General features: G+C 49.1%; 1 protein-coding gene across 13 annotated transcripts in view; it reads left to right on the forward strand.

The window, feature by feature from the left end:
• LOC144125601 (arylsulfatase B-like) overlaps positions 1 to 26,224 on the forward strand; it is a 51,056-nt gene that overhangs the window by 8,735 nt on the left and 16,097 nt on the right. Inside the window, exons 2-9 of one of the 13 annotated variants that reach the window (XM_077659116.1) lie at positions 8,378 to 8,488; positions 9,636 to 9,708; positions 9,839 to 9,932; positions 10,745 to 10,867; positions 12,889 to 12,997; positions 16,320 to 16,479; positions 17,155 to 17,267; positions 19,770 to 19,880. In XM_077659116.1, the coding sequence (XP_077515242.1) occupies positions 10,836 to 10,867; positions 12,889 to 12,997; positions 16,320 to 16,479; positions 17,155 to 17,267; positions 19,770 to 19,880 (525 nt within the window). In that variant the 5' untranslated portion in view covers positions 8,378 to 8,488; positions 9,636 to 9,708; positions 9,839 to 9,932; positions 10,745 to 10,835. Of the gene's footprint in view, positions 1 to 8,358; positions 8,489 to 9,629; positions 9,709 to 9,838; positions 9,933 to 10,744; positions 10,868 to 12,888; positions 12,998 to 16,319; positions 16,480 to 17,154; positions 17,268 to 19,769; positions 19,881 to 26,224 lie in introns of those variants that run through there. The other 12 variants (XM_077659114.1, XM_077659113.1, XM_077659117.1 and 9 more) reach the window with 12 other exon arrangements.

A 26,224-nucleotide genomic window follows, 5' to 3' on the forward strand; every position in this document is an offset into this window, starting at 1 on the left:
AAGGTAGACTGATAGTCTCCGGCACTGCCATAGCGAAATACTCGGAAACGGCAGAAGAGGCGACAATCGCCCTTGCTATCATTAACACAGAAGCTACTACCATACTCAGCGACTCTAAATTTGCCATACGCAATTATGCGAGGGGCAGAATTTCTCAGGCAGCATTGAGCATATTGGGTCAAACCAAAGACTTAGACAGAATTATTGAATTGATATGGGTCCCGGCTCACTCGGGGAACCCTGGTAACGAAGCGGCACACATAACAGCTCGAGGATTCGTCAGCCCAGCAGGAGACGCTGTCGTTGCTGAGAGTTTTTCGAAGGACAGCCTATCATATTTTCACGATATTACTAATCATTTTAAACTTGAAAGGAGGATATTCCCTCCTCCAGACAAAGCCTTTAATAAGGAGCAGGAGACCACTTGGAGGCGACTCCAGACGCGATCCTTCATGACGCTTTACCTGTTGTCAAAATTCTACCCCGGTGAATACGACCCTGCATGTACATTATGTGGTGATTTAGCCACTTATGATCACCTATTGTGGAATTGTAAAGAGGAGCCGCCCCCGAAATCTCTAATACAGGTTCCTACTCTCGAGCAGTGGGAGGCCGTGTTGGTCAGCTCAGACTTGGGAGTTCAAACCCGGGTCATTGAATGGGCTACCCAGGTCGCTGTCAGCCGTGGACTGATAGCCACCTAGCACGGATCGTCTGCATTCTGCCTTTTCTGACGAATTAAATGTTTTCCAATCCAATCCACTACGGCACCTCTTTCTTCCTTTCTTCTTTCACTCCCTCCTTTATCCCTTCCCTTCAGGTGTACAACGATATATGAGACAGATACTGCGCCATTTCCTTTCCCCCAAAACCGATTATTATTATTATCATTAATATTATTATTATTATTATTAACGTATGCAGGCAGACTCGCAACGAAACGCCCAGCCTAGTGGCGCCATCTGCTTGTCAGCATGAGAACTAGTACTGTCAACAAAACCGGCGCTCCTCTTAAGCCTAGTAGCGGCAGAATCGTCACTCAAAATAAAAAAATAGGGCAAATTTGTCACTTATACGTTTATTTATAGGTCAGGTGAGACGAAGCGATGTACCGATGTCCGATTTACGGCCAGTGAACGCGCTGAACAAGGCCGAAAGAACGACGAATTCATTCCGAGGCGAGGGGTCCTGCATCGCAGGGCGCCGCCATGTTTTTAGCCGTGGCGGCGAACGCGATAAATTTGGGTCCAGCCCGATCGCCCTCGCCGCGCCGCTTTCCACCTCGCTCGGCGTCAAAAGCGGCCAAATCCGCTTCGCTCGCCGGATTTTTGGACAAGTGTGAACGGGCCCTTAAAAGCGGCCGAATCCGCTTCGCTCGCCGGATTTTTGAACAAGTGTGAACGGGCCCGCGGCGCGAAATGGGGGAGACCGTGAGAAATTCACCCCGCCAGCCTGAGAACCAGGAGACGAGCGGACAGTCGCCGCTGAGAGAGAGAGGGCAGAGAGAAGGCTGCCACGGTAGAAAACTGCTGTGCCGTGCAAGAAAGGTTAGCGTACCCCTTGTCGGAAGTGAACAGCTTGTCGGAGAGGGAAAAGGCACGGTTGTCATCGCTCCTCTGAATACAACGCAGCATTCAGCAAGGCGGAAATTTGGGCGAGTTGGTAAGTGTTCATTTTCGCTCTCAGCGCAACACGAACGGGACACAAGACGAAGGACTAGCACAAACAGGCGCTGACTATCAACTGGTTTCTTATTGAATTTATATGCTTTATTTATATGCTTTTTATTTATATGTTTTTTATTTATATGCGTATTTATATGCTTTTCGTTCTTCAATAAAAAACCAGTTGATAGTCAGCGCCTGTTTGTGCTAGTCCTTCGTCTTGTGTCCCGTTCGTGTTGCGCTGAGAGCGAAAATGAACGCAGCATTCATTGACCGCCCTGGTCTCACTACACTAGTCAGGCACAGAATAGACACTGGTGACGCAGTGCCTTGGAAGTGCAATCCTAGACCAATTAGCTTGCTTAAGAGAAAAGCACTCGACAGGGACTTAGACGAACTTATCGACACTGGCGTTGTTGAGAGGTCTAACAGCTCTTGGGGCTTCCCGGTAGTTTTAGTTCCAAAGAAAGACGATACGTATCGACTTTGCGTGGACTGCCGCAGACTGAATGAGGTTACGAGAAAAGACGCGTGCCCTCTACCAACCATTTCTTCCGTAGTGGCCAACCTAGGTGGGGCGAAGTACTTTACAACGCTCAATGCTAGCCGCGGATGCTTTCAGGTTGAAATGAATGAGCGTGAGAAGGAGAAAACTGATTTCGCTTGTTACAGAGGCAGTTTACAATTCAAGAGAATGTCTTTTGGCTTGGTAGGAGCACCCGCTACTTATCAGTGACTAATGGACCGTGTTCTGGGAGATGCGAAGTGGCAACATGAGCTCGCGTGCCTGGACGACATCGTGGTGTGCTCGAAAACGTTCGAGAAACACCTGCGCCACTTGAGGGACGTCCTAGAGAGGCTGATGTCCGCGGGAATCACTATGAACCCGAAGAAGGCACAGATCGCCGCGACCCGAATAACACTGTTGGGGTTCACGATCGACAGAAGCCGCATTCTGCCGTGCGATGATAAGCTTGAGGCTTTGCTTAAGTTTCCGTCGCCCACTGATCTAGCCGGTCTCGGACGCTTCCTGGGAAAGGCGAACTTTTATCGCCAGTTCATCCCAGATTGCGCAGCGCTGCAGGCGCCTTTGACAAAGCATTTGAAGAAAGGCGAGCGCTGGAGTTGGGGTCACGAACAAGAGGATGCACTGCGCAACCTCACCAAAGTGCTCGCTGACACGGCTGAATGGCAGCTACCCGACCTAAACAGGGAGTTTGTGATTCAAACCGGCGCAAACGACCTGGGCTTAGGAGCAGTGTTGCTTCAGGAGCATGAAGGCGTTCTCTGTCCAGCAGCATTCGCGAGCCATTCGTTGACGCCGGCAGAAACTACTCGGTGTCAGAAAAGGAATGTCTCGCGATAGTTTCTGCCCAGCGAAAGTTTGACTACTACGTCGATGGGGTGGCATTTGTGATCGAGGCGGATCACATGGCGCTCACCTGGCTGAGACGACTCAGCGAGCCGAGCGGCCGCCTAGCGCGTTGGTCCCTGTTGCTGCAGCGTTACGACTTCCCCGTGCGCTACCGCAAAGGGAAAAACAACGCTGTGGCTGATGCACTCTCGCGAGCGCCTGTCCAGAGCGAGGAAGGTCACGCGACCGACCGCCCGGCAGCCAGACAGAGTGAGGGACAGACCCGAGCCGTAATCCATGTTAGGAACGCGGACCAACCGTTGATCCGGGGTGAGAGCGTGAACCACGTGGACTACGGGAGTTCCGTGGGGATCGTGTTCAGCAGAAAGGAGCTGCTCGAAGCTCAGCAGAAGGATCCATTTTGTCGAAAGGTGTTCGGCGGGCTCCGGGAGCCGGGCGGCAGGGCCGCCGCGCACACGGAGATAGCTGGTTTTGCTGTCGGTGCGGAGCGCTTGGAAACAGCTGGTAGTGCTGAGAGTTCGATAGATTCGTATCGGCTGGATTCCGATGGCGTCCTGTTGAGGTATATTCCCTCCGAGAACGACACAAACGAGGCGTTCAAGGTTGTGATACCGTGAGCATTGAGAGCAGCACTGTTACGCTACTTTCACGACTCGTGCATCGCTGGCCATGCAAGCGGCGCCAAGACTTACACTAAGTTGTGTCGCTTCGCTACCTGGCCTGACATGAAAAGGGACGTAATACGCTACGCCCGCTCGTACCATGTGTGGCAAAGCGTGAAGCCCCGAGGCGGACGACCGCCCGGCATCATGCACCCGATTAACAGCCAGACTCCCTGGCAAATCGCGGCGTGTGACATAGGACCGTATCCTGACACTGAGTAGGAACAAGTTCTTGCTGGTGGTTACGGATCACTTCAGCAAGTGGGTTGAACTTTTCCCCCTTAGAAAACTGACGGCACGAGTGATCATGGAGAAGCTGATGGACGTATTCACCAGGTTCGGTTTCCCAGAGCAGCTGATAATGGACGCGTCCTACTTCACTGCGAAGGTGTTCATTCTTGCGTTGCACTAGGCGGCATTAAGTACAAGGAAACGACAACCTATTATGCTCAGTCGAACCCCTCGGAACGAGTCAGTCGCAACGTTATGCACATGCTTGTCGCGTACTCTGAGAGGCACAAATATTGGGACTCCTATCTGCCGGAGATCGCATTTGGTTTGCGTTTGACCGTTAACCGCTCGACTGGGTGTGTGCCGTCTTGTCTCAATCTGGGTAGAGAGCTGCTAAATCCGATGGACCGGATTCTATCGGACAGCAGGAAGATGCCAGCCGCATCGTCAGCACGAGCTGAATACGCAACGCAGCTGCGCGCTAAGATGACGGAGGCCTTACGCCAGGCTCGCCGCAACCTGGGCACTGCTAGGGCGCAGCAGAAAGCACAGTACGACCGCTGGCACCGGGATGTTCACTACGAAGTTGGCGATCTGGTGCTTCGACGCCAGCACGTTCCCAGCGACGCTAGCAAACAGTTTTCGGCCTCGTTGGCGCCGAAATGGATCGGGCCGTTCCGCGTGCGAGAGAAACTTTCCTCGCTCGTGTACAGGTTCGAGGACCTGCAGTCGAAACCGACAGGCGCACCGGTGCACATATGCGATCTGAAACGTTACGTGAAGCGAGATCAGGGGGTTGAGGACACAGCCCGACCCGCGCCGCAGTCGGATAACGAGCGCTGCGATTAGCCGGCGAACCCCGCGTTAACACTCATGACTCTCGTGAGGGTCGAACAGCCACGCGCTGCGGGAGCTGGCTACATCTGCGTTGATCTTTTTCAGCGCAGATGGAAAAGAAGCAGGGCACATCAGAACGACATCGTTCAACTATTAACTACCAGCCACCATCCAGCTTCGGCAACGCGCTGCGCCCAAGGCCCGACGCTACGCCACGCCCGCGACCTGCAGTCGCCACCCTGCTGTAACCAGGCCACCCCGACTACCTTCCACATCGCATCGGAGCTGCCCACCCGCATACTGTGTGCCACCGCCTGCCGGGGCCCCATTACCACCGAAACCCTGGGCCCTCGCCTGCTGACCAGGCATGCCAAGGCAGCCCAACCGCGGCCTCAACCATACAAGCGCCGCTGCACTGGGCCCCGAAGCCCCCTTACCCAGTACCTTAGCGTGGCGCAACCATCAACCTGGCCTTTAAGCAATCGCAGCCGGTGCCAAGCAGGCGGTCGGCCAAATTCACTGGCAATGTCCGAGGGGACAAAGAGAGGAAGTAGTAGTAGTAAAAAATATTTATTCACAAAAAGGTAGGATAAAGAGGTTAAAATACAGATTTTCGGTAGGGTCCTTATTTCAGGACCCCAATGTCCACCGCAGTTGCTCTTGCTTGGGATATCAGCTTAAGCTGGGTCGCCAAATCAGAGCTGAGCAGGGCAGACTCCCACTGTTCCTCGAATTGATGTTTGTCTAGTTAGGAGGGCTTGGGACTGGAGCAGCCCTATGTTACATGGTATGTTGTTGGAATTCCGTCACACCAGGGGCAGATTCCGTCATATCTATCGGGGAAGATGATATGGTATTTGTGTAGGTTAGGAAAGGTGTTCGTCTGTAGTTGTCCCGATTCCCTCGCCTCTGCCACCGTTAGCTTACGGTGTGGTGGGGGATAGACTTGCCTTTGTGTTCCGAGGAGGAGGAGGCGCTCGCCGTACGTAGAGAGGTTAGTGCTCGGTTAGTGTATCCTCGAGCTAGACTTTCCGCGGCCTCGTTTCCCTCGAGCCCCTCGTGCCCAGGATTCCAAGTGATTTGGTGCTTGCATGTGGAATTTTGAACATGTGGGGTAGTCAGAATGGGAGCGACGGAGTGTGGAAGTCTGCCAGAGAGGAAGAGCCGACACGCTGACTGGGAGTCGGTAACAATTTTTAGGTCATTTCCCGTGGTATCGCCGTGCTGGATGGCGAGGCCGATTGCAGCAGTTTCTGCTACTGCGGGAGAGCAGTTTCGTAGGGAGGCGCTGGAGATTTCCTTAAAATTAGTGTCCAAGACGACCGCCACCACGTTTGTAGAATCAGGGTACATGGCTGCGTCGACGTATACAGCCTTCCGTGCCTGTCGGTGTGTGCGGCGCAGGTAGTCCACTCGCACCTTTCGTTGTCGCTTTTGTGGGTCCGAGTGCATGTTCTTCGGGAGTGGGGCTACATACACGCGAGTTCGCAGAGTTGAGGGTAGGTCTCGGTTGTCCTAAACGGCGCGTATGTCAGTCGGGGAACCCACTCTTTCAAAGATAGCGTGTTCAGCTTTGGTGGTGAGGAGGCGTTCCTTTTGCGATGCTAGGACAGCTTCTCGAATTTCTTCAATTGTGTTGGTCAGACCCAGGTACTCGAGGTGGCAGCTGGCCGTGTACATCGGGAGGCCTAACGCATGTTTGCAGGAGGTACGGATGATGGCGTCGGCTTTGTCTCGCTCATTCCCCAGAACTGGTAGGAATGGGAGACCGTATGACAGGCGGCTCATAACTAGAGCCTGTATCAGTCGAATTGTATCTTCCTCTCTCATGCCATTTCCGGTTGCGGGTGATGCGCCGAACCATGCGGGAGATCTGGAGGGCAGTTGTCCGGAGACGTTGTAACGTGTGGTTGGCTCTCCTGTAGTTCTGAAACCAGACGCCCAGGATGCGGATAAGAGGGTCTTTCTTTATTCTCGTGCCTTCGAGGTAAACCTCGATGTCTCCGGGAGATTTGTAGGCATAGCCCTGAATGAGGATAATTTCGGACTTGTCGGGTGCGCAGCGGAGGCCACAATTTGCTGCTTGTCTTTCTACGCAAGTTATTGCCTCTTGTAGGGTGTTTTCTTTGTCGGCAAGGGAACCCCGGGTGGACCAGATGTCGATATCATCGGCGTAGATAGTATAGCTGATGCCTTCAATAGCCTCGAGTGCTCTTACCATGCCGATAATAGCTATATTGAAGAGGAGAGATGATGGAGCCTTGGGGAGTGCCTTTGTTGGGTGTCTGCTCTGTGCCAGAGCGGACATCTCTCATGCCAATCGTGGCAGTGCGGTTGCTGAGAAAATTTTTGATGTAGTTGAAGGTCTTGGGTCCGCAATCGAGGGCGTTGAGCTCTTTCAAGATGGCGTCGTGAGAAACGTTGTCAAAAGCGCATTTCAGATCAAGTGCCATAATGAGGTGCTCGCCGCCTCTCGGGATGTTACTGAGTACTTCTTCCTTAAGAAGGAGGAAAGCGTCTTGTGTAGAAAGACCTTTCCTGAAGCCGATCATAGTGGGTAGGAAGAGGTTGTTGTCCTCTATGTAATTTTGGAGGCGAGTCTGGATAACGCGCTCGTATAGTTTGCCCAGGCAACAGGTGTGGGAGATGAGTCGTAAGGATTCCAGGCTTGGCGGTTTGCCTGGTTTCGGATAGTAACGATTTCGGAGAGTTTCCACTCTTCAGGGAGTTCTCCCGCCTTAGGGTGTCATTTATGTAGGTAGTGAGGACCTCGATCTGCGGCTTTCCCAGGTTTCGAATCATCGCATTGGTGATCTTGCCGCGCCAGCTGCAGTGTCGCGTGTTGCAGATCGAGCCGTTGCGTAAACCTCGGCAGTGGTCATTTCGGCCTCCCGTGTACGAGATTGTGCTAGGAGGAGAAGGGGGGGGGGTGCCGATGTATTTGGTTTTGAGGGTGGTGAGGAGGACGCCGTCGTCTTTGGGGTATAGATGGGTGATTTTCGTGAGTGTACGGTTAGCGACAGACCGCGATGTTTGCGGATCGACGAGGCTGCGGAGGATCGCCCAGGTGCGGGAGGTCTCCTGCGTGCCTCATAGTGACTCGCAAAATTCCTGCTAATTCTCTTTCTAGGTGTTGTGCATACTCTTGCGCTTCTGTCGTGATCGGTGCTATGCGGAGTCTCAGGGAACGATTGAGGCGTTGGCGTTTCCATCTGCGAACCAGAGTCCGTCGGTTCTGCCACAACTTAAGAAGGTGACGATCGACCGCCGGATTATCGGGTGTGCATTATACTTCGGTGGTGGCCGGCCTCTTCGTGTGCGTTCCGAATCTGTTCACTCCATTCGCTGATTGATTGAATGGGGTCTTCCGGGACGGGCTGTGCACGGTATTTAGTCCAGTCCGTGATTTTGGCTGTTCCCAGGGTGCGGCGAATGTTTGCGGAGGTGATATACGTGCTTAAGATGTAGTGGTCCCTTCCTAAGCTCTCTCCGAGATTCGTCCACGTAGCGTTAAGGATGTTCTTGACGATTGTAAGGTCAGGGCATGAATCGCGCGTGACGCTGTTTTCTTCGCGGGTTGGGTATAAAGGGTCAGTAAGTATTTCCAGGCTCGCGGCGGGGAACGTCTCTCTCGCTGCCGGCCCCGACTTGATTGCCCCGGGGAACCCATTCGCTGCCCGTCGGCCCCGAACCCAACGCCGGTCGAGATCAGCGACTTGGTGAGCTGCTGAACATCTATTTTACGGATAGAACATTCTTCCGCAGTGTGCTGTGCCTCGCGTTAGGATAATAAACTATTTCCTAGCGTGTCTTGCCGTTACCTATTTCGTCCGGACCTGCCGTGGCTGCGACTCTGCGCCACGGGTTGGGGAAACGTGTTGCGTACTTGAATAACGCCTGCGTGTAGCTATCGCGGAAGGCCGCCTGGACGCAGAGGGACCCCCTAACATTTAAGGTGGCGAGCAGTAACCAAAACCAACCGAGGGGATTGTTAGCCGGCAAGGCACGTTTGGTACAGCGCCGTATGCAAAGTATGCAGGTCACGGGTTCGGATACCACTTGCGGTATATAGTTGTTTATTATTCTACTCTATAATCATTTATCTTTCAAACAGTAAATGATTCCACTACTGATTTTTCGTTCATAATCATTAGAAATGAAAAGAAAGAAACATTACCCATGCTTTCCTTGGCTTATGTGACGACTGGCTTCCTGAATATGAGAGAGAGAGAGAAAACTTTTTCAACACAGTGTTAAGCGTCGAGGATATCCTGGGCCAGGGTCATCAAGGTCAACTGGTCTGTTAGCTGGTTTGAGGCTAGCCAAGCCCCGCCATGCAAGGGGAGAAGGGTATGGAAATTGAGAAGACTGAATGGCAACGGGCAGGCGAGGAGAGAAAGTTCTGAATTCGTATTTATGTGATAACGAGCACATCATTTACCTGCCCTTGTCTGCCGTGTGCAATTAAGGCCCAGTATGCCCGGTTTTCCGAACCGCTTATTTGGGCTTTCTTCCTCATTTTGCACTTATTTTGTCTTTTTATAGTTCATTTTGAAAGCCTCCACGTTGCGGAACTGTGGTATCTTTTAGCCTGATATCCGTATCTTGGTGAAATCAGTAGCCTTGGTGCGTATTTGAGCCTAGGTTTTATTTGGCCAGCTGTCTTGGCTTGCTCCTCTGCTTCTTCTCGCCCAGCCTTTGGCAATCCTGTCTACAAAGGATCACTGTGTAGAAAACCGCGGCCTGCTAACTGAAGCGCTTAATGATTTCAGTTCACAAAGAAAAAAAAGAGGCCCCCAGGGCTTTCTTCATGTTCTACGCGACAAAGCAACACTGCGGTAATTATAAGGATTAAATTTTGACCAGGGCCCCTTTCTCTGTGCCGTTGTCCTCTCGACGATCCTGACTGTGCACATGTAGCGCGGCGGAGCAAACACAGGTGCGGTTGCTGCCCATAGCGAGAGCTGTAAATACGCCAAACGTCAGAGCCATCCTGCAGCTTGAGCTACGTTTTTTAATTGCTTTTCCTAGGCGTTTCGTTTACGTTGAGTTCTACGCACTAAATGCAGTTCAATACGGTATCGTATCTACGAGGAGTCCCGCTGGGCGCAGGGATAGCGGTCGTGCCAAGCCTTTTAAACAGCAGCCCCTGGGCCTGAGCAGGTAAGATTGTGCTAAAACGGAATGTATTCTGCAAGGGCGAGGTTTTCGGTTAGACGCCAATTACCAGTTGTACACGTAGTGATCGCCGTATATATCGAATGTTCGCACTATATTGTGAAGTGAGCGTGATTCGCGTCAGCTGTAGCGTGAGATCTGCAGGGCTGTTTTCCATGCGTGTGTTATTTTTGTTAATGCAGTATCCCAATGCACTCTGGTACCTTAGCTTTTTTTTCATGAATGTCTATGCTGAAAAGCTTGCATGTAGAGAGCAAAGTTCTCGTAATAGCCATGAGCTATTTAATTCACACTCGTTAATGAAGCAAACAACGTTTTCGGTTTACTTGCAAGCTTGCAAATACGCAGCATTAAGAGCACTCGCTTTTCCTGGTGCTAGAAACCCATTTAGCAGGTCTACCAAGCAATAATTGCGTATATTTAGTATTGGCTAGACACATGCAACCACATTATCTTCTCAGACAAAAGTAGTAGGTACAAGGCTACGTGATGACCTACACGAAGTAATAAAGAAAGGGAGTCCAAACCATAAACGACCACCTAGCCAAAGGTTGCGCGCGTTTTCAACTTAGCAGTCGTATGCAAACACCACGCGGTGGCCGTGCATTATAAAGTCTAGCAGATCTGGCCCGATCCTGTGCCATCCATCTTCGCCGTATCCCATGTATCATCATCACCCACATTTCTCTGTGTCTGACTTAGTTTGAGCAAAATAATTGTAAGCCACCGGGAACAAACTGAAACTGGCATATATCGACAAATTACCGCGTTCTAACTACACCACAGTTCTTTCACAGAAGGGCAGGTACTCACCGCTGATCCGGATCATGAGAGGGAAATAACTAGAAGAACAAGATTGGGGTGGAGCCATGTTCTCTCACATCATGAATGGCAGTTTACCAATATCCCTCAAGAGAAAGGTATATAAACGCTGTATTTTGCCGGTACTCATTTAATGAGCAGAAACGTGGAGGCTGACGAAAAGGGTTCAGCTTAAGTTAAGGACACCGCAGAGAGAGCCATGGAATGAAAGAGACGGAGTAATTAGAGACCGGAAGCGGACAGAGTGGGTGAAGGAAGAAACGAGGGTTAATTACATCCCAGTCGAAATCAGGAGAGGGAAATGGGCTTGGGCAAGGCATGTAATGTAGGCAAGATGACCACTGGTCCTTAACGGTAACGGAGTAGATTCCAATAGAGGGTAAGCGTAGCAGGGGGCGGAAGAAAAGTTAGGCGGGCGGATTGCATTAAGAAGGGTTGCGGGGATACGTTGGCCGCAGCTGCAAAGGACAGGGTTAATAGGAGAGACATGGGAGAGGCCTTTGCTGTGAAGTGTGCGTAGTCACGCTGATGATGATGATGATGACGATGAAAAAGAAAGACATCATTAAAACAACCTTTCGTGACATTTTGTTTGTACTAATTAAGGTCTGCTTCCGTGCATAGCGATGACCAGTGAAGGGAAAAATTTACAATGTTGAGAGCTCCAAATGCAGTATGCTGGTCATCATTGTCCTTAAAAGGAGCGTTGTGCGGCCTGAACCTCCTGTGGTCCTTGAGGTACGTGATGGCGTATCTTTTACAATTACATCGGGCGAACAGTAGGACGTATATTTACCCAGGCAGTTGACAGCCTCTGAACGCGTCTTTCAACGTCTCAGAGTCTGCTGCGAGAGTTTCTGTCCAGTCATTAATGAAATACGCCAGATGGAAACGCGCATGGATTCTTCACCTTAAGGCTTTAATGCGTGAAACCCGAAAACAAAACAAAGAGTCGGTCACTTAAACATTTCACTTTCGCACTGCCTTTCGCAGGTGCTCTCCACTCAAACCATTGCAAAGGAACAATTTGATTGAGGTAGTGGAGTTTTTGTTCAGATCTCTGTCCACATTAGCGAAGCAAGAATACATGGGCCTCGATTTCATCCTCACATTTTCATCCTCTCCATTATCCGGACAGCAAGTTTCCACATTAACGAAGAGAAGATACATTTGAAAAGTCTGGTCCCCAGAAAAATTGTTCATAATTGGAGTCGTCTATATTGCGGGGGCTCATAATAACGGGGCATGACTGTACGGCAGTCTCCACACCTGCCTTTGATCGATAAACAGCGAGAAATCACGAGGGAATGCGTGAAAAAGCTAACACTCACTTTTGTAGCGATAGCTACATTACGCTAGCACTTCGAACCTTCAGCTTGGCACCTCTTGAGCTGCGTGGCTGCCCTTAGCAGCGTGGCGGCGCAGTGGCTGGTCACGTGGTTGGTCACGTGGTGCGGAACAGCTGCCGGCGGCATGGCGGCCGGCGAATCCGAGTGGGGGGGGTGTGAGGAGGGGGAGAGAGTGAATCCACGTCCAGGGGCGAAGATGAAGAAGGAACGCCCAGCGAAACGGAGCGGCGAAAGACTGACTTTGCAATTCGACTGAGCGAGTTCCACTCGGCCAGCTGTGGCTTTCGTGTCACTCCCGGTTTGTCCAGAGCTATACCATAGCCATTTTTTTTGTCTCTTCGACGTGTATGTTAACGAAACGCTCGGCTGCCTTTCCTCTTGTGATCAGATCACACAGCAGCTTACACACGTGCCACACCTGTTGCTGCACGCTGCCAACAGCCGAGTGCTTTGCCCGCCATGCCGTTCACACGTAGTATACGCCGCTGACGTAGCCTATCCGGTTGCAATAAAAACCGCATAGCGCGCACCGTGGATCTTTTCTGACAGACTGGATAGAAACTAGCTTTTTATCGAAATACTGACCTTTGCCCATTTGTGATCAGCTTACTTGCTTAGCATCGCCAGATAACCCAGTGATCAGACATCAAGGAATATTACGTCTGTACGGTCACTGTAAGCAGGAATATAGCAGGAGACCAAGATAAGCTTGAAAAATGTTTTGATAGCAAAGTAAGGAACGATATAAGTCTAGGCATTTTTTCTTCCAGCACTCCGACAGCCGGAATGTTTTGCCTGAGGATTGTGCTTCTACTGCTTCCATTGGCCCGATGTGCCAAAAGACCACCTGACATTGTGTTCTTCCTTGCCGACGACCTGGTGAGCGAAGAGTTGAATATTTCTGCCTTACGAAGTTTACTTCAGAATTCGAAATTCCCATACCGAAAATCGCTTTGGATAATCACATAATAGCATAAAATGGGAACCGTGCATGCTTGTTTTGACGTCTACTTTGCTTCACTAAGCTTTCGAGCACATTTGCGTGAAATTTGAATTCTCACAGAGCTCTCACGCTGCTCGCTTTCCGCATGCGGCACACACGTGCCCACATGGTACCAGACGGCCCGTTGTTTTTAGGCCTGACACAGAGCTGTATTTGGCCATCAGATGTAGAATGATCGTTGTATTCCTCCTTTAAGGCAGGTGAAAGTTCCCTAGGCAGCTGTAAAAATTAGTTTGCCTGGACTCTCAGCTTGCTCTCTGTAAAGAACTAAGTTGGAAATCATAAATGCACTTATTTTTTTTTTCGTTGCAGTGCAGCGTAACAATGCGTAATGGTTACATCAAATGGTACCAGTGTAGCAAGGATGTTTTTTTGTGACATATATTATCTTCCAACACTGCCTCAGTGTCCGAATTAAGAGCGTTAGCTACGGGAGCCTCAAGTGTTTACGTCGGTTTGCTCAGCAAACGTGGACAAGACCAACTGCAAACATCCGCGGATGTTTCCTTTCCGGAAATATCGCTTCTGAGACACAAGCAGTGCCATTTTTACCTTAAGGATTTTGGAACCATTTACAGCCACCTTTGCTATATCCAGTACAGTTGCTTGTTATATCCGTTATTGAATTTTATAAACATGTGCATCACAATACGACGAATTGTTTGACACCATCCGGAGCCCCCTGCGACAAACGGTTCGGCCGTAATGGCTGTCGGACGGTCCTCGGAATGAGCGGTTTGGGGGCGGGAAAGTCGTCGGTGCAAATCTCACACATATTTTGGGCTTCATCTCAATAAGTAATTTTTTCCTCAGGACCATGCCAAGTCGTTTGACGGCACTTCGAACATTCTGCGTCAAACAAGTGGCTCCCAAATTTTTGGGCTATACTGGCCGCTACACTGGCATATATATATATATATATATATATATATATATATATATATATATATATATATATATATATATATATATATATATATATATCGGATCGCAAGTATAGATATCACCGGAGGCGCTACACGCCCACTTTTGCTATGTGGTACAGTGTGGTCCCGTGTTAACTTTTGTGGGCAATTTGATTCATTTCAGACAGACGCGTCCTTGACAAACGTAAGTAGTAAGAGCCAACGCTTTTAAAAAAAACCTTCCATGCGCCATGTTTGCAACTGCGTACATTGCGAAGTCAGTTCTTTTTTTCTGGAAACGTGTTGAAGGTAACAGTGATCACTATTTACAGACGGATTTAGCAACCGCCGTATCGAATCTGGGGTGCTTCTTAATGTTCGCTAGAGAACGCAGTAAATGACATTTTTCAAAGCAGTTAGTTTGGCAACACGCGCTTCGCCGTACTCCTGCAGAGAGGTTTTGTCCTCCATAATTCCAGGTTTTTTTTTTGCTTCGTTTGTAGCGCCATGTGTACCTCCTAGAAAACTATGTGATGTCTTAATCCCTTTGGTGCCCATTCGACAGAACCTTGTTTCGACGTTGTGGCGTTATGGGGGAGTCGTCGACCCCGCATTCCCACTCCGCGGATGCAGCGTTTCCGCTCGCTAACCGCGGAGGGGTTCGTGCTCGATCACAACAAAGGGGGAGCGACCACAAGACACGCACACTCAGCAGTTATTTAATTACAGTTGCAAATAATACACAGAGCGGACCGAGGCATTCCTCGAAAACGTCACCGGCAGAGGCTGGGGCTGGACTTCAACGTCGAATGTCCGCACGCGCCGAGGATGGCGGCCGGGTCTTCCCGAACGCACCCCATTCTTCGGACTAAGCCATCCCGGGGAGTATGCCGGGTACGGCGGCGACTGCGTGGTGTGACTCCGCTTGCTTCGCTGCCCGGAGCCCGAAGTTCGGCGGCAGGGTGCGACGGAACTTCCCGCGCGCCTCCCTCGGGATGCGACGAGAGCGCCGCTCGTGACGCTGGCCGTATCCCGAAGGGACTCTCGCCACTCCTCCCGTCGCCGCTTCCGCTCTGAGGGAGCTTAAACCCTTCGCCCGGCCCGCGCTGTCCCGACGCGTGGCGGGGTGGTGGTCGGTAGCGTCGGGACGGTCGGGAAAAAGGGTTTCACAACGTATACATGTTTCAACCATTGCGACACTTCGCGCAAAATTTTGTGCATTCCTACAAAAAAGAAAAATAACCTCAGGTGGTTTCAGATGCAAACTTCAGTGAATGGGTTTCTCGAGGCCTGCATGCGTAACTAACCCCCCCCCCCCCCCCCCCCCACACACACACAAAACTGCCCTAAAGAGAAACTATAGGCTCCGACGAGAGAGAGAGAGAGGGTTTATTGACAAGAAAGGCAGAGAGGTTCGCCTGAAAAATAAATATCTGGCCTGCTACACTGCTCTGGGGGACGGGAAGAGGAGATAAAAGAAGGTCACTATGGGGGATGATGATGATGGGAGGAGGCAGATGAAAAACTACTTAAAAAAACAAAAAAACAAGGCACATTTCTGACATCACAAACGTGCGACAAGGTCCGTGTCGCTCAAAAAGCGTGAGAGCGCTCGCGTTGCCTTTACAGTTCTAAAACTATCTGGCCATGCGCCGAGGATCAAATCCTTAGAGAGGAGCGATGTGTCCATAGGCTTCAGAGCAGATGCGAGTATGAGTCTTTCACGTGCATACGCTGGACACGCCACTAAAACATGTTCTATAGTCTCTAGCACGCCACATGTGGTACATTCCGGGGAGTCTGCTTGTCCTATTAAGTGCAAGTATTTGCGCGTGAATGCAACATTTAAACGTAGTCTACGGATAACGCATGCAATAGGGCGAGGTATTCCGCGAGGAACTGAAAAGGTCATCATCGGATCTAGCCGTTTAAGGCGGATGTGGCGGGTGTCTGGCAGGGCCCAGTACCTAGCCGTCGCCCTCCTCATCAATTCCGAAAGGAGACAAGTTGTGTCCACTATAGAGAACGGTACAGCTGTACGCAGGCCACTGCTGAAGGCGCTCGTTGCTTCAGCGTAGGTGGTCTCATTTCCATCGAGTCCGCAGTGTCCGGGGATCCACTGAAACACTATACGGTGGCCGTTTCCCTGAGCAAATGATATGAGACTAATGATATCAAGAGCCAGAGCTTGGTAGGCTGTGTGGCGTAGGAAGCATCCTAAAATGTGTAGCGCAGGTTTACAGGCTCCGACGACTCTATTTGTACGCTCAATGGTGATCGCGGTCTTTCGTAGGGATGGTGCGACGTGAGCTTCCATGGCTGCCCTCAGATCCCCACGCCCAACCTGGACGCCCTGGCCGCGGACGGAATCATACTCAACAGCTACTACACCCAGCCAGCCTGCACACCTTCGAGGGCGGCTCTCCTGACGGGAATTTACCCGTTGCGCATAGGTGCTCTTTACGCAGACTAATCCTGGGCAAGAGCCCTGCATGCCTACCGTGTCAGTGCAGAAAGAGACGGTTAGGCGTGGTTCAAGGTATTGGTGCAAGGCGCATTGCTTGCATCATGAAAGCAGCTGCGAAAGATAGATGGTGCGGAATTGGGCATATATTAACTCTTCAGAGCCCATCTGGTTGGGTTTGGCGCCGGTGGTGGCCTCAAATTTGCTGGGCAGTGGTGTTGCGCTTGCCTAAAGGAGGGGAAATGCGTCAAGAGTGAATCGCCTTAAGCTGACGACGCTACATAAATAAGACATTCTGCGTCTGCAAGCTACATCATCTCGCAAGCACTTTCGCGTTAGCCAATTTAAAAACAAACAAACAAGATGTGCTGTATCACGCGTACTTGGCTGGTCACGTAAACTGCGTGGCTTCTGATATATTACGGCATCAGCGGCTTATAAAATAGGTTAATATTTCTGCAGACACATATTATAGTTACTTCCCAGCAGCCTAGCTTGAGGGGTACGCATATTAATGAAGAATATTGAGAAAAGGGGTAATTATAAACCAGGTCACGATTAAAACTGTTGCACAGGAACATTTGTACCATAACTGTAGAATAAAATACTCACAGGTTACTGCGAAGTTACTAAACTGCGTTGTATCTCTGCCTCTTTCATTTAGGTATGGAAGGCCTCGCAGTGGACGTAGCTGAACCATGGGGATTACCATTGAACGTGCGCATTTTGCCTCAGTATCTGCACGAACTTGGTTACGAATCTCATCTCATCGGAAAGGTGCGTCTATCTGAGGCGTCTTCTCATGTGCACCAGGTTAACTTCTGTTTGCTACGGTGCATGCGATGCCGAGCATATTACCAAATCGCAGCCACTCTATCGCTTCCGTGATGGCGCCTGTTCTCCTCTGACCGCCTCCGGTGTGTATGCTTCGATGTGCACTAACTGATCGCTCCGACAGTTGGCGGTCGAAACAGTCCGTAGCACTTACAGGATGCTATTGTAAATTTTCACGACACTAGATGGGGCACTTACGGAGGACTACTGCCGAAGTTGGCCTATGTGCGACCACGCTTGTTTTAAAATCCGTTAAATAACTCTAGCTTTTTTGTTAATGGAGACAATCTCTTGTGAGCCAGTCTCATATCTTTATGTGTAAGTAAATAAGCGAGAAACTAGGAATAGATTGGGTAAAGCAGAAGTTTGGGCGTGTGGGTACGTGTTCATTATTGCTCACAGCGTACCTATAGACGGGACGAAAGACGCCACAGCGATGAGTTAACGCGCGAGGTAATGGAGGCCTTCTACAATCATCACAAAGGCATGATGTGTATCAGCAGCCCTTCCGTTGCACGGTCTGAGAGGGAATCCAAATATCTTTCCTACCACATGTCTTTTAGACAACTTTCTCGTTATGATAATTTCTTTCGTATCTTATATATAGGTGTTTCGTTCTTCATTTGATAGTCAGCGCTTGTACGTGTTATACCTTAGTATTTTGTCCCGTTATTGGTGCGCTGTGGGCAGAAATGAAGGAAAAGATTACTGTCTGGAGTATGCAAGCGGCCGGCGTAAAAGCGGTCTGTTCATGGTAGTCCTGCGCTTAGAAGATAATTTAAAACGAATGACATCGACGATGAACAAATCTAGAATATCAGGCAGGCAAGGACCAGTGATTTCCAGTCGGTCAGGCTACTTCGCAGGACACAAGCTAGAAACTGCGAAAGTTTTCCAGTCACGGTCGCTTAAGATGTAGGGATAGAGCTGCGCGCTTTTGCAATTCTCGGCTCATTATTGTTATTAGTTCGCGATACCACCGCAGCATAGCGTTGATTTCGCAAAAGTCGTCACTACAACGTATGGAACTATTCTTGCAGTGTTGCCAAAGCTACAGGCCCCGTAAACCAATCAGGGAAGCCATCGCAGAATTTCACAGTGAACCTCAGTGGCGCGCCATGAAACTGCAGCGTTGCTCACAAAAAGTTAGCGCGCATTACACGCAGCCATTTAAAATGTAATGAAGTGTTGTAGCATGCGTATACACAGCTACTGCAGTTAACTATTCGTACGAGTCAACTACGTAAGATGGAGCCGTGGAGCCATAGGTGCAGGTGGAGGGCTAAAGTACTCTATTGATTGAGAGATATCGACAGGAAGTTCCTTTCTTAAAAAAGCGATTGATTAAGCACTCAAACGATATTGGGCATGGAGTACCAGGGCGCGCTCCAGTTGGTCCGACGCCAGCCAGGTACTCCAAACAGAAAGGGGATGGGGAGAGAAGGGAGTTGTTAGGGCTACCAGGCACTAAAAGAGACATGGCTTTAGATTGGCACAGGGTTGGGGGCATTTCGGGTGGGAGGGCTCATACGTACCACAGGCGGAATAGGTGCGGCTGAGCTGGGGTGTGAAGGGTGTTGGTGCGAAAGTTGCGGAGGATGCCAGTCTGGGCGACGCTGAGATGTTGATGGGGTTTCTGGAGTTTCTGATAAGAGCAACGGAGCTGTGTAGTGCGTCTTGACAACGCTATTGAAGAGCGCCGTGAAGTTCAGAAGCTACAAATCTTTATTTTGTCGAGTATGGAGTAGAAAACTACATATATTTCGTCTCCGCACCCCTCCCTTCTTTCGGTGCGATCAGCCGGCGCGCATGCTTCCGGCTTCTATTTTCGCCGAACAAGTGAAAGCACGGTAAAACAGGTTAGGAAATTCGGACAAGGACCGGTGTCGTAGTTTGGAACAGTGCATATTTACGCCCCAGTTCGCGTTTGGCAATCACTGAAGGAGGAGTGTTTTCGATCTTGACTACACATCAGTCTTCAGTGGTCAAGACTGAATTACTCCGATGGAAGTCTCGAGCATGCAGTGATGTTATCGTAATTACATTGCCCCTAATTGTTTCTCACTTTGGGCATCGGGACCGACAGGCTTGATTGTTTCAGTGTCACAGAAATGAGAAAGGATAAACGTGCAAAATAATTTGCATAAAAAAATCACTATGCGCCTTCTGCGCACGCTCAGTGGTATGAAAAGGGCAATGTGGGCCCCCTCCCTGCTCCGCCCATACCACTGCGCGTTTGCAGGAGGGATCTGGTAAACCAGTTTACGTCTACGCTAATGCGTCTCCGCTATGCCAAAAGTCTTTATTACGTACGTCCTGCTTCCGTATTGTGGGGTGTAGTCTGTGTCGGCATGTTGCTGGTGTTGACAGCTGAGTTAAGCGGCGTGGTGCGATTTTTTTGTCATTCAGAATGATGAAAGGGTGACTTTCACTTCTTGTGCGCAGTGGAACCTTGGATACTACACAGAGGATGTTACGCCATCACGACGAGGCTTCGACAGCTTTTACGGCTTCTACAACGGAGAAGAAGACTACTACACCCACACCATTACATATGTACGTTCAAATATGCCCTTTGCAATGAGCATTTACACGGCATGGGTTGTTCTACCAGAAGAAAGCGCCTGGAGTATGTAAACACTTAACATCTGTAGCCTTATATAGCGCATAGCCTCTACCTCAGAGTACAGTATTTGTCGAAACTAAACATGAAAGCGCAGACAAGGAATGTAGCCATCCCTTTGAGTGCCTTGCACTGAATCTCTTCCTCTTGCTATGTAGCACTGCTATAAATGAGGTCACGACTGCGGTTATGAAAAGCGAGCAAGGCTCCGCGTGAGTCCAGACGGCGGACGCTTCCGCCCGTTGAGCTCAAAGGCCAGATTCTTCCCAGTCACACTATGGCTGTCTGAAACCATGTCAGAATAGTTTCGTTATATCTTGACATTTCTCGTTTTAGCCCGAAAGTACTACATGACTAGCAATACTGAAAAAAGTCGATTGGTCTCTGAAGCCTCGACCTTTGACCTTTGAGATGAAATGATTGGATACGGTGTAGCTAAGGGACGGTCACATGGTACGAAACTTTAAAAGAAACCGTCTTGGAGGTCAATATAAGGCAATTGCTTGGCAATAGTCACGTGAATTATAAGGACAGGTTAAGGTAGTGTTTAGATAATAGTCATACTAATTAGACAAAAGTGATTTCGCACGTTGTGCTCGGTTGAACGTGGTAAAACGGGCCATTTTTCTTGATCTGTAGAATGGTTGAGACATATAGCGCTCCCACTTCAGATGCGTGCAACATTTTTGTTTTAGAAGAATGCGAAGCTCGTGTAAAATTTCCACTGCCCCTGACGGACGCGCTGCACTCATTGCGTGTTCTGAGCGCGTCCGTGGAGTGGCGCTTATGGCAGAATCGGCACGCGGGATTTGTAAGCGGTTTCTCAGCTTCGCGAGGGTGAGACAGTGCAGGTATCAGCTTCTACGCGAGAGAGGGTATGGACAGAGCTCTTTTATCGTACCAGTTGGGAAACTCTGCATCGCAACCTGACCAGTCACTGCGGCCACTCTTGGGACAAGCGTTTCGGTGCAGGTGGGCTGGAAACGCTGATTGGTCAAACAAAATGTGACGTCACGCCTAAAACGTCACGTGACGTCATGGCCACGTGACTTTTAATGACGTCGTGTCCGGTTGGGAAGAGGCATATTTTCCCTAGGTTTTTCTCGGAATTCCCCACGTTTTTGACAGCGCGCGCGGGTTCAAAAAGCGCACCTGATGCGCCGCGCTTTCACACACTGCATGCGCGTTTCTATATTTTTATTATATATGATATCCTTGAACTGCTGGTGTATTATTTTAGTGCGCTCGAACGGCGCGCTTCGTTGTGCATTTATTATAATCGCCACTGCCTGGCGGACCCGATACAGCTTTTGCAGACCTGAGAGGTTAAACACGTACTATCCATGCAAAGCCACGCAAATGCGCCTACAGGTGACCACGCCCGTCTATCAGCGCTCCGTCGAGTGCCTGCATTTACAATCGAGTGCTGTAGGACTATGAACCTGACCTAGAGCATACATATTATAATTTTTCCTTGTATTCTACATTCTCTACATGCAGGAGACTACACTCATAGCTTTCGTTAGTGCAGAAATTTCGTACAACCGTGTCAAAATTTGGCGGTCCGGTTTTGTTCTACACGACGTTTTGGAGGAGAAAAGCATTGGGTCTTTGAAGGACGACAGTCTATATAAACTCCTATTCACTGTGTCGTCGTACCTATCGTAATTAATGACGACATATAAAGGCTTTTGATACAACTCTCGTGATTTAAAACAAAACTGTTTGTTTCACTAACCCGCGAAAAAATATTGCGCGCAATCATTCGCCACAGCCCGTTGCTGCGTAATTTTTGTTTTGTGCGGATTTTCTTTTATAATATGACAGCTGCACGCGATAGCTTATATATATAGTTGCGCAGCCGACCACTGCAGGTACCAGTAAACACGTACCCCGTTTAGAATGAATTTAAAAACGCGGTCGGGAGTTGGAATTATTTGTCCGGGACGCTGCGGTCAAAGTTCGCAGTTTTGAAAATTGAAACACGGAAATTTTTGCGCATAGCTAGTCACTCTTGCATAAGTAAATATCTTATTCCTACCCATCATCCCTTTGTCAGAACACATATATTAATGAGAAAAACGACCCATTTGATGCAATTAAGTTCACAGTCCTACAGGGTGGGTTCCACAACAAAGAGAGCAACGGGAGTCGTACTTTATTTACAAATTTGTAACAATTGCTCACGGCATTAATGAAAGTCCGGGTTTATTGACCTCCATCGCCCCTTTCAGAGCCAGTGCTGACCTTAGGAGTGCCGGCGCGTCAAACCTCGGTCGTTTGCCGCCAGCGGCATCTTTTTCAAGCTTCGCTGCCCGTCCGCTTACACAAAGCTCATAATTCATCCCTCACCCCTGTCTTCCCAGTTCGACGTACCACCTTGTCGAGCGGGGTGCAATTGAAGAACCAAGAACCCTTGATTAAATGCTCCTGCCATTCACCTTTACCCCCCCACAGGACACTTTCGCGAACTCGTATGTTTTGCCGCCTTTTTCTTTTTCTTTTGTGTGTGTTTCATGCACAGTGCACGTGTGTGTAGTTAAGCTAACTGCGCCGCTGATTCCGCCTTCACTATTCGTACCGAAGACGCTCCTGGAACGTCTCCTGCCCTGTCTGAATTTATTGTTTATTTGTTTGCTCGTTTTGGCCGGCGGCACGGGCAGTACATGCATCTATGATTCTTATCTGCTCCGGGACTCCGCCAAAGTCTGTCATTGTTGCTTTGAGGGCCCGGATGCCCTCCCTCCCCTCGTTATTCCTTTTTTCCCCCGGGCTGGCCTCCCGCGCAAGCTCGCTGGGCGGCAGGGGACAAAGCGTTTTTCTTTTTCTCTTTATTTCTTTCTCCTTTTTCTAGTATTTTTCTTTTGTGCCCATCAAGGGTTCTTGGTTCTTCAATTTCACCCCGCTCGGCAAGGTGGTGCGTCGAACTGGCAAGACAGGGGTGGGGGATGAATTCAGAGCTTTGTGTAAGCGGGCAGCGAAGTTTGAAAAAGATGCCGCTGGCGACAAACGACCGAGGTTTGTCGCGCCGGAATTCCTAAGGTCAGCATTGGCTCTGCAAGGGGCGATGGAGGTCAATACACCCGGACTTTCATTAATGCCGTGAGGAATTGTTATTAAGTTTGTAAATAAAGTACGACTCGCGTTGCTCGAGATCTCTTTGTTGTGGAACCCACCCTGTAGGACTGTTAACTTAATTGCATCAAATGGGTCGTTTTTCTCATTAATATATGTGTTTTAACAAGGGGAGGTAGGGATAAAATATGCGCGCGGTGGTTATTAAAGCGAATTCGTATAAAGTTAACGGCCTGCCCAATGTACTGCGTACTGCACACACTGCATCCTAGGAGGTATATTACGTTGCAGAAATCCCAATCAGAGTTGTCATTAATTTTCCATTTGAATCCTGAAGCTGTGCTTATTTCACAGCTTGATGTTTGTAATGTGTTTGCAGACCTGGAATCTACTTTTTCCACAAGGTCGACACCCCAAAACCGGCTCTTTATGTGACTGAGTGTATTAGAATGTTTCGAATATTTTTCGGTCGTCTGTAGACTGCATGAGGGAGAGCAGTGAAAATTTTGGCGAGGCGCTAGCTCGCTTTGTTTGAGAATGTTGAAATGTTTTTTTGAAGATTTTGTTTACGTACGTTAGGCGGCTGGGTTACTGGTGAAGGGAAGTACGCGATTTGCCTGATGGTCTGTTTGCTCGCTGTATCGACGTCACTCCAGTATTTGCTCTCGGTTGGGTTTAGATGTCCTTTGAATGGCATCGTCGGCAATGGCGACGGGTATCGCTGCTTAATGAGGACTTCTTGCATGCGTTTGGAATTTTTTACGAAGTCTTCATCTTGGGAACATATTCCTTTAGATCGATGTGCCTGAGAGTATGGGATGCTTGTTTTAGAGTGACGAGGATGGTGCAGTCATGGTTCATTATGTAATGTAAAATCTGATTCACGAATATTTTTGTTACTTGTTGCACGATACGTTTGTTCCTGAAATTCAGCACATCCACCAGTACTGCGTTCCCGCGCGGCTTTCTTTTTTTTAACTGAGTACAGGTGAATAGCCACCGGATTCTTGGCTGATCGCCCAGTGTAGGTATGTGCCATCTTTTGATAGGCTAACAACATCAACAAAATTCGTCTTTCACTTCCAATCATGTGTGCTGCGGTATACTTTTTCTTCGACTTTGTATTGATTCCATCCGTAGTAGGCATGGGAGGCATTGGCCACGCTATCAGCTTCCGCAAGTTAGGTTCACGCAGAATTTGTTAGCTCCGCTTCAAGTTGATCTGATCTCCTTGCAACGAGTTGCTGAAGAAAACGGGTGGACGGGGCAGTGCGGGAAGAAGAGTCGTCGAAGGAAGACATTTGTAATGTTTCTTGAATATAGCCAAAGTTTCTGTTACCGTTATTCAGTTTTTGTCCCCCTGTGATTTATCAGCTATTATTCGAACCCCCAAAGTTTAAAGTTCAAAGTAGTAGCATTACTTTTAAATTCAGAAGAAGCTACTAAACATTACAATTGGGATATATTCGCAGGATCTGGCTTGGAGCTATTCTGTTTGTATCCCTGATTATACTCCTATATTCTTCGTAGATTTTTTGGTTATTTTGGCTCTTCTCTTAATTCCCAGGCATGTAGCTTGAGTTCTCATTCTTGCAGACTGCCTTTCAGTTCTAGTCTCCAAAATTCCGGAAAATCGTTATTGAATTGGTCGCTTAGGTTTTATGTTCCGTGCACAGTGCGTGAGATCCACTTGGTCTGAGTACCTGCCTATTCGGGTGTTTATTTTAACGAGGTGGCTGATTTATTGGCAAGGTCAGCTCTCAGCGCTCCTGTAATCTTTCCTGTCCTTCACCTCATTATGTTGGAAACTTCACGTTTCCAGCGGTTCCAACATATTTCAGCCAGCTTGAGTGATCCGTTGCTCAATACCGTGGATTTTCATCACTTAAATTACCCATGGAATGTCCAGTGGTGTAAGTCAAGGCGTTGCGAGGTGTCAGTGACGCTTCTGCGATGCAAAATCCCTCACTTAAATTTATACTTGCGCCGATGCGGGTTCGCTGCGACAAACCTTTGTGTCTCATGTGGGCAAGTTGAAACAATAGGTCATTTTCTCGTCTCTTGCCGGCAGTTTGCAGTTCAAGGAAAGCAGTATTTGGAGGTCCCTCTTTCGAGGTTAGGCCTCCCTCTGTCTCTTCCAGTTCTTCTCTCCTTCGGTGCGAGCGCCAAGGAATTCCCGTTAAGCAGTGTTTGTGGCTACCTTCATGATCGCATAAGTGCGACTGATCGGTCACCTTGTTAGCTGCATACAAAATTCTGTTGCATGTCTAAAATGCTTGATTCTATTCTCGGTAATTCATATTTCTTAAATTTTATTGAATTTTCCAATTTTTATTCTGATTCAGTCTTCTACGCCGCCGCCTCACGTCTTTTTTTTCCCCCGTGCAAATATTTCATTGGCAATCTCCACTGTACCTTGGCAAATCCCCCCGTGTGGGTATGTGCCATATATATTTACCGACGTGAAGAAGAAGAGTGTGGGCTACGAACACTGTCTGTACTTGTGCTCTTCCTTTTATTTGTTGTCTGTTTGCATTGTAAGGCATTAATAGGTAGAAAGGCATGCACGTAATGGGCATACCCTGTACGCATGAATGCGGAAGATGGTCATGGTTGTCCAAGCATTGCGATCAAAGCAACTGGACCTTCAAGAAACAGCTAGGATATGGTTGTGACCCCTCACATGCAGTGATACTCACACAATTTGAAAGTGTTGCAAGTTACAGCAGTCCCGTGGTTATATTGCTGCAAAACAATTAAGCTAGCCCATTCATGCGGAAATATTTTTAGAGGCTGCCAAAAAGGAACATGTCAAAAAGTTACACGTCCTGTTTCATTGTGTTTGAAATGAGGCTTAAGATTAAATTAATGTTACAAATACGCGCTGAAGAAATGAAACGATTAAACTCTCATGTGAAGGAAATACAAAAGGGTATATTTACGAAAACTTATTTACAAGCTAAAATACCATCGCACACACACTCTCACGGGTTCCTTGTCGTCTGTCACTTGACTGAGTCGCCTCCAAGCGCTGCAGGCTACAGCGCACCTGCAGTGCACCGGAAGCGCACACACACACAAACACACACACTCTCACGCGCACACGTGCATGGGTCCACTTGAAAGGAGACGCCGCACGGCTCTCCGGTTCGTACTTCTGGCAGCGGCGGCATTTCCCGCGGCCCTAACGACCACACCGATA

This window comes from Amblyomma americanum, chromosome 3 (genome assembly GCF_052857255.1).
Source record: "Amblyomma americanum isolate KBUSLIRL-KWMA chromosome 3, ASM5285725v1, whole genome shotgun sequence".
Lineage (NCBI taxonomy): Eukaryota > Metazoa > Arthropoda > Arachnida > Ixodida > Ixodidae > Amblyomma > Amblyomma americanum.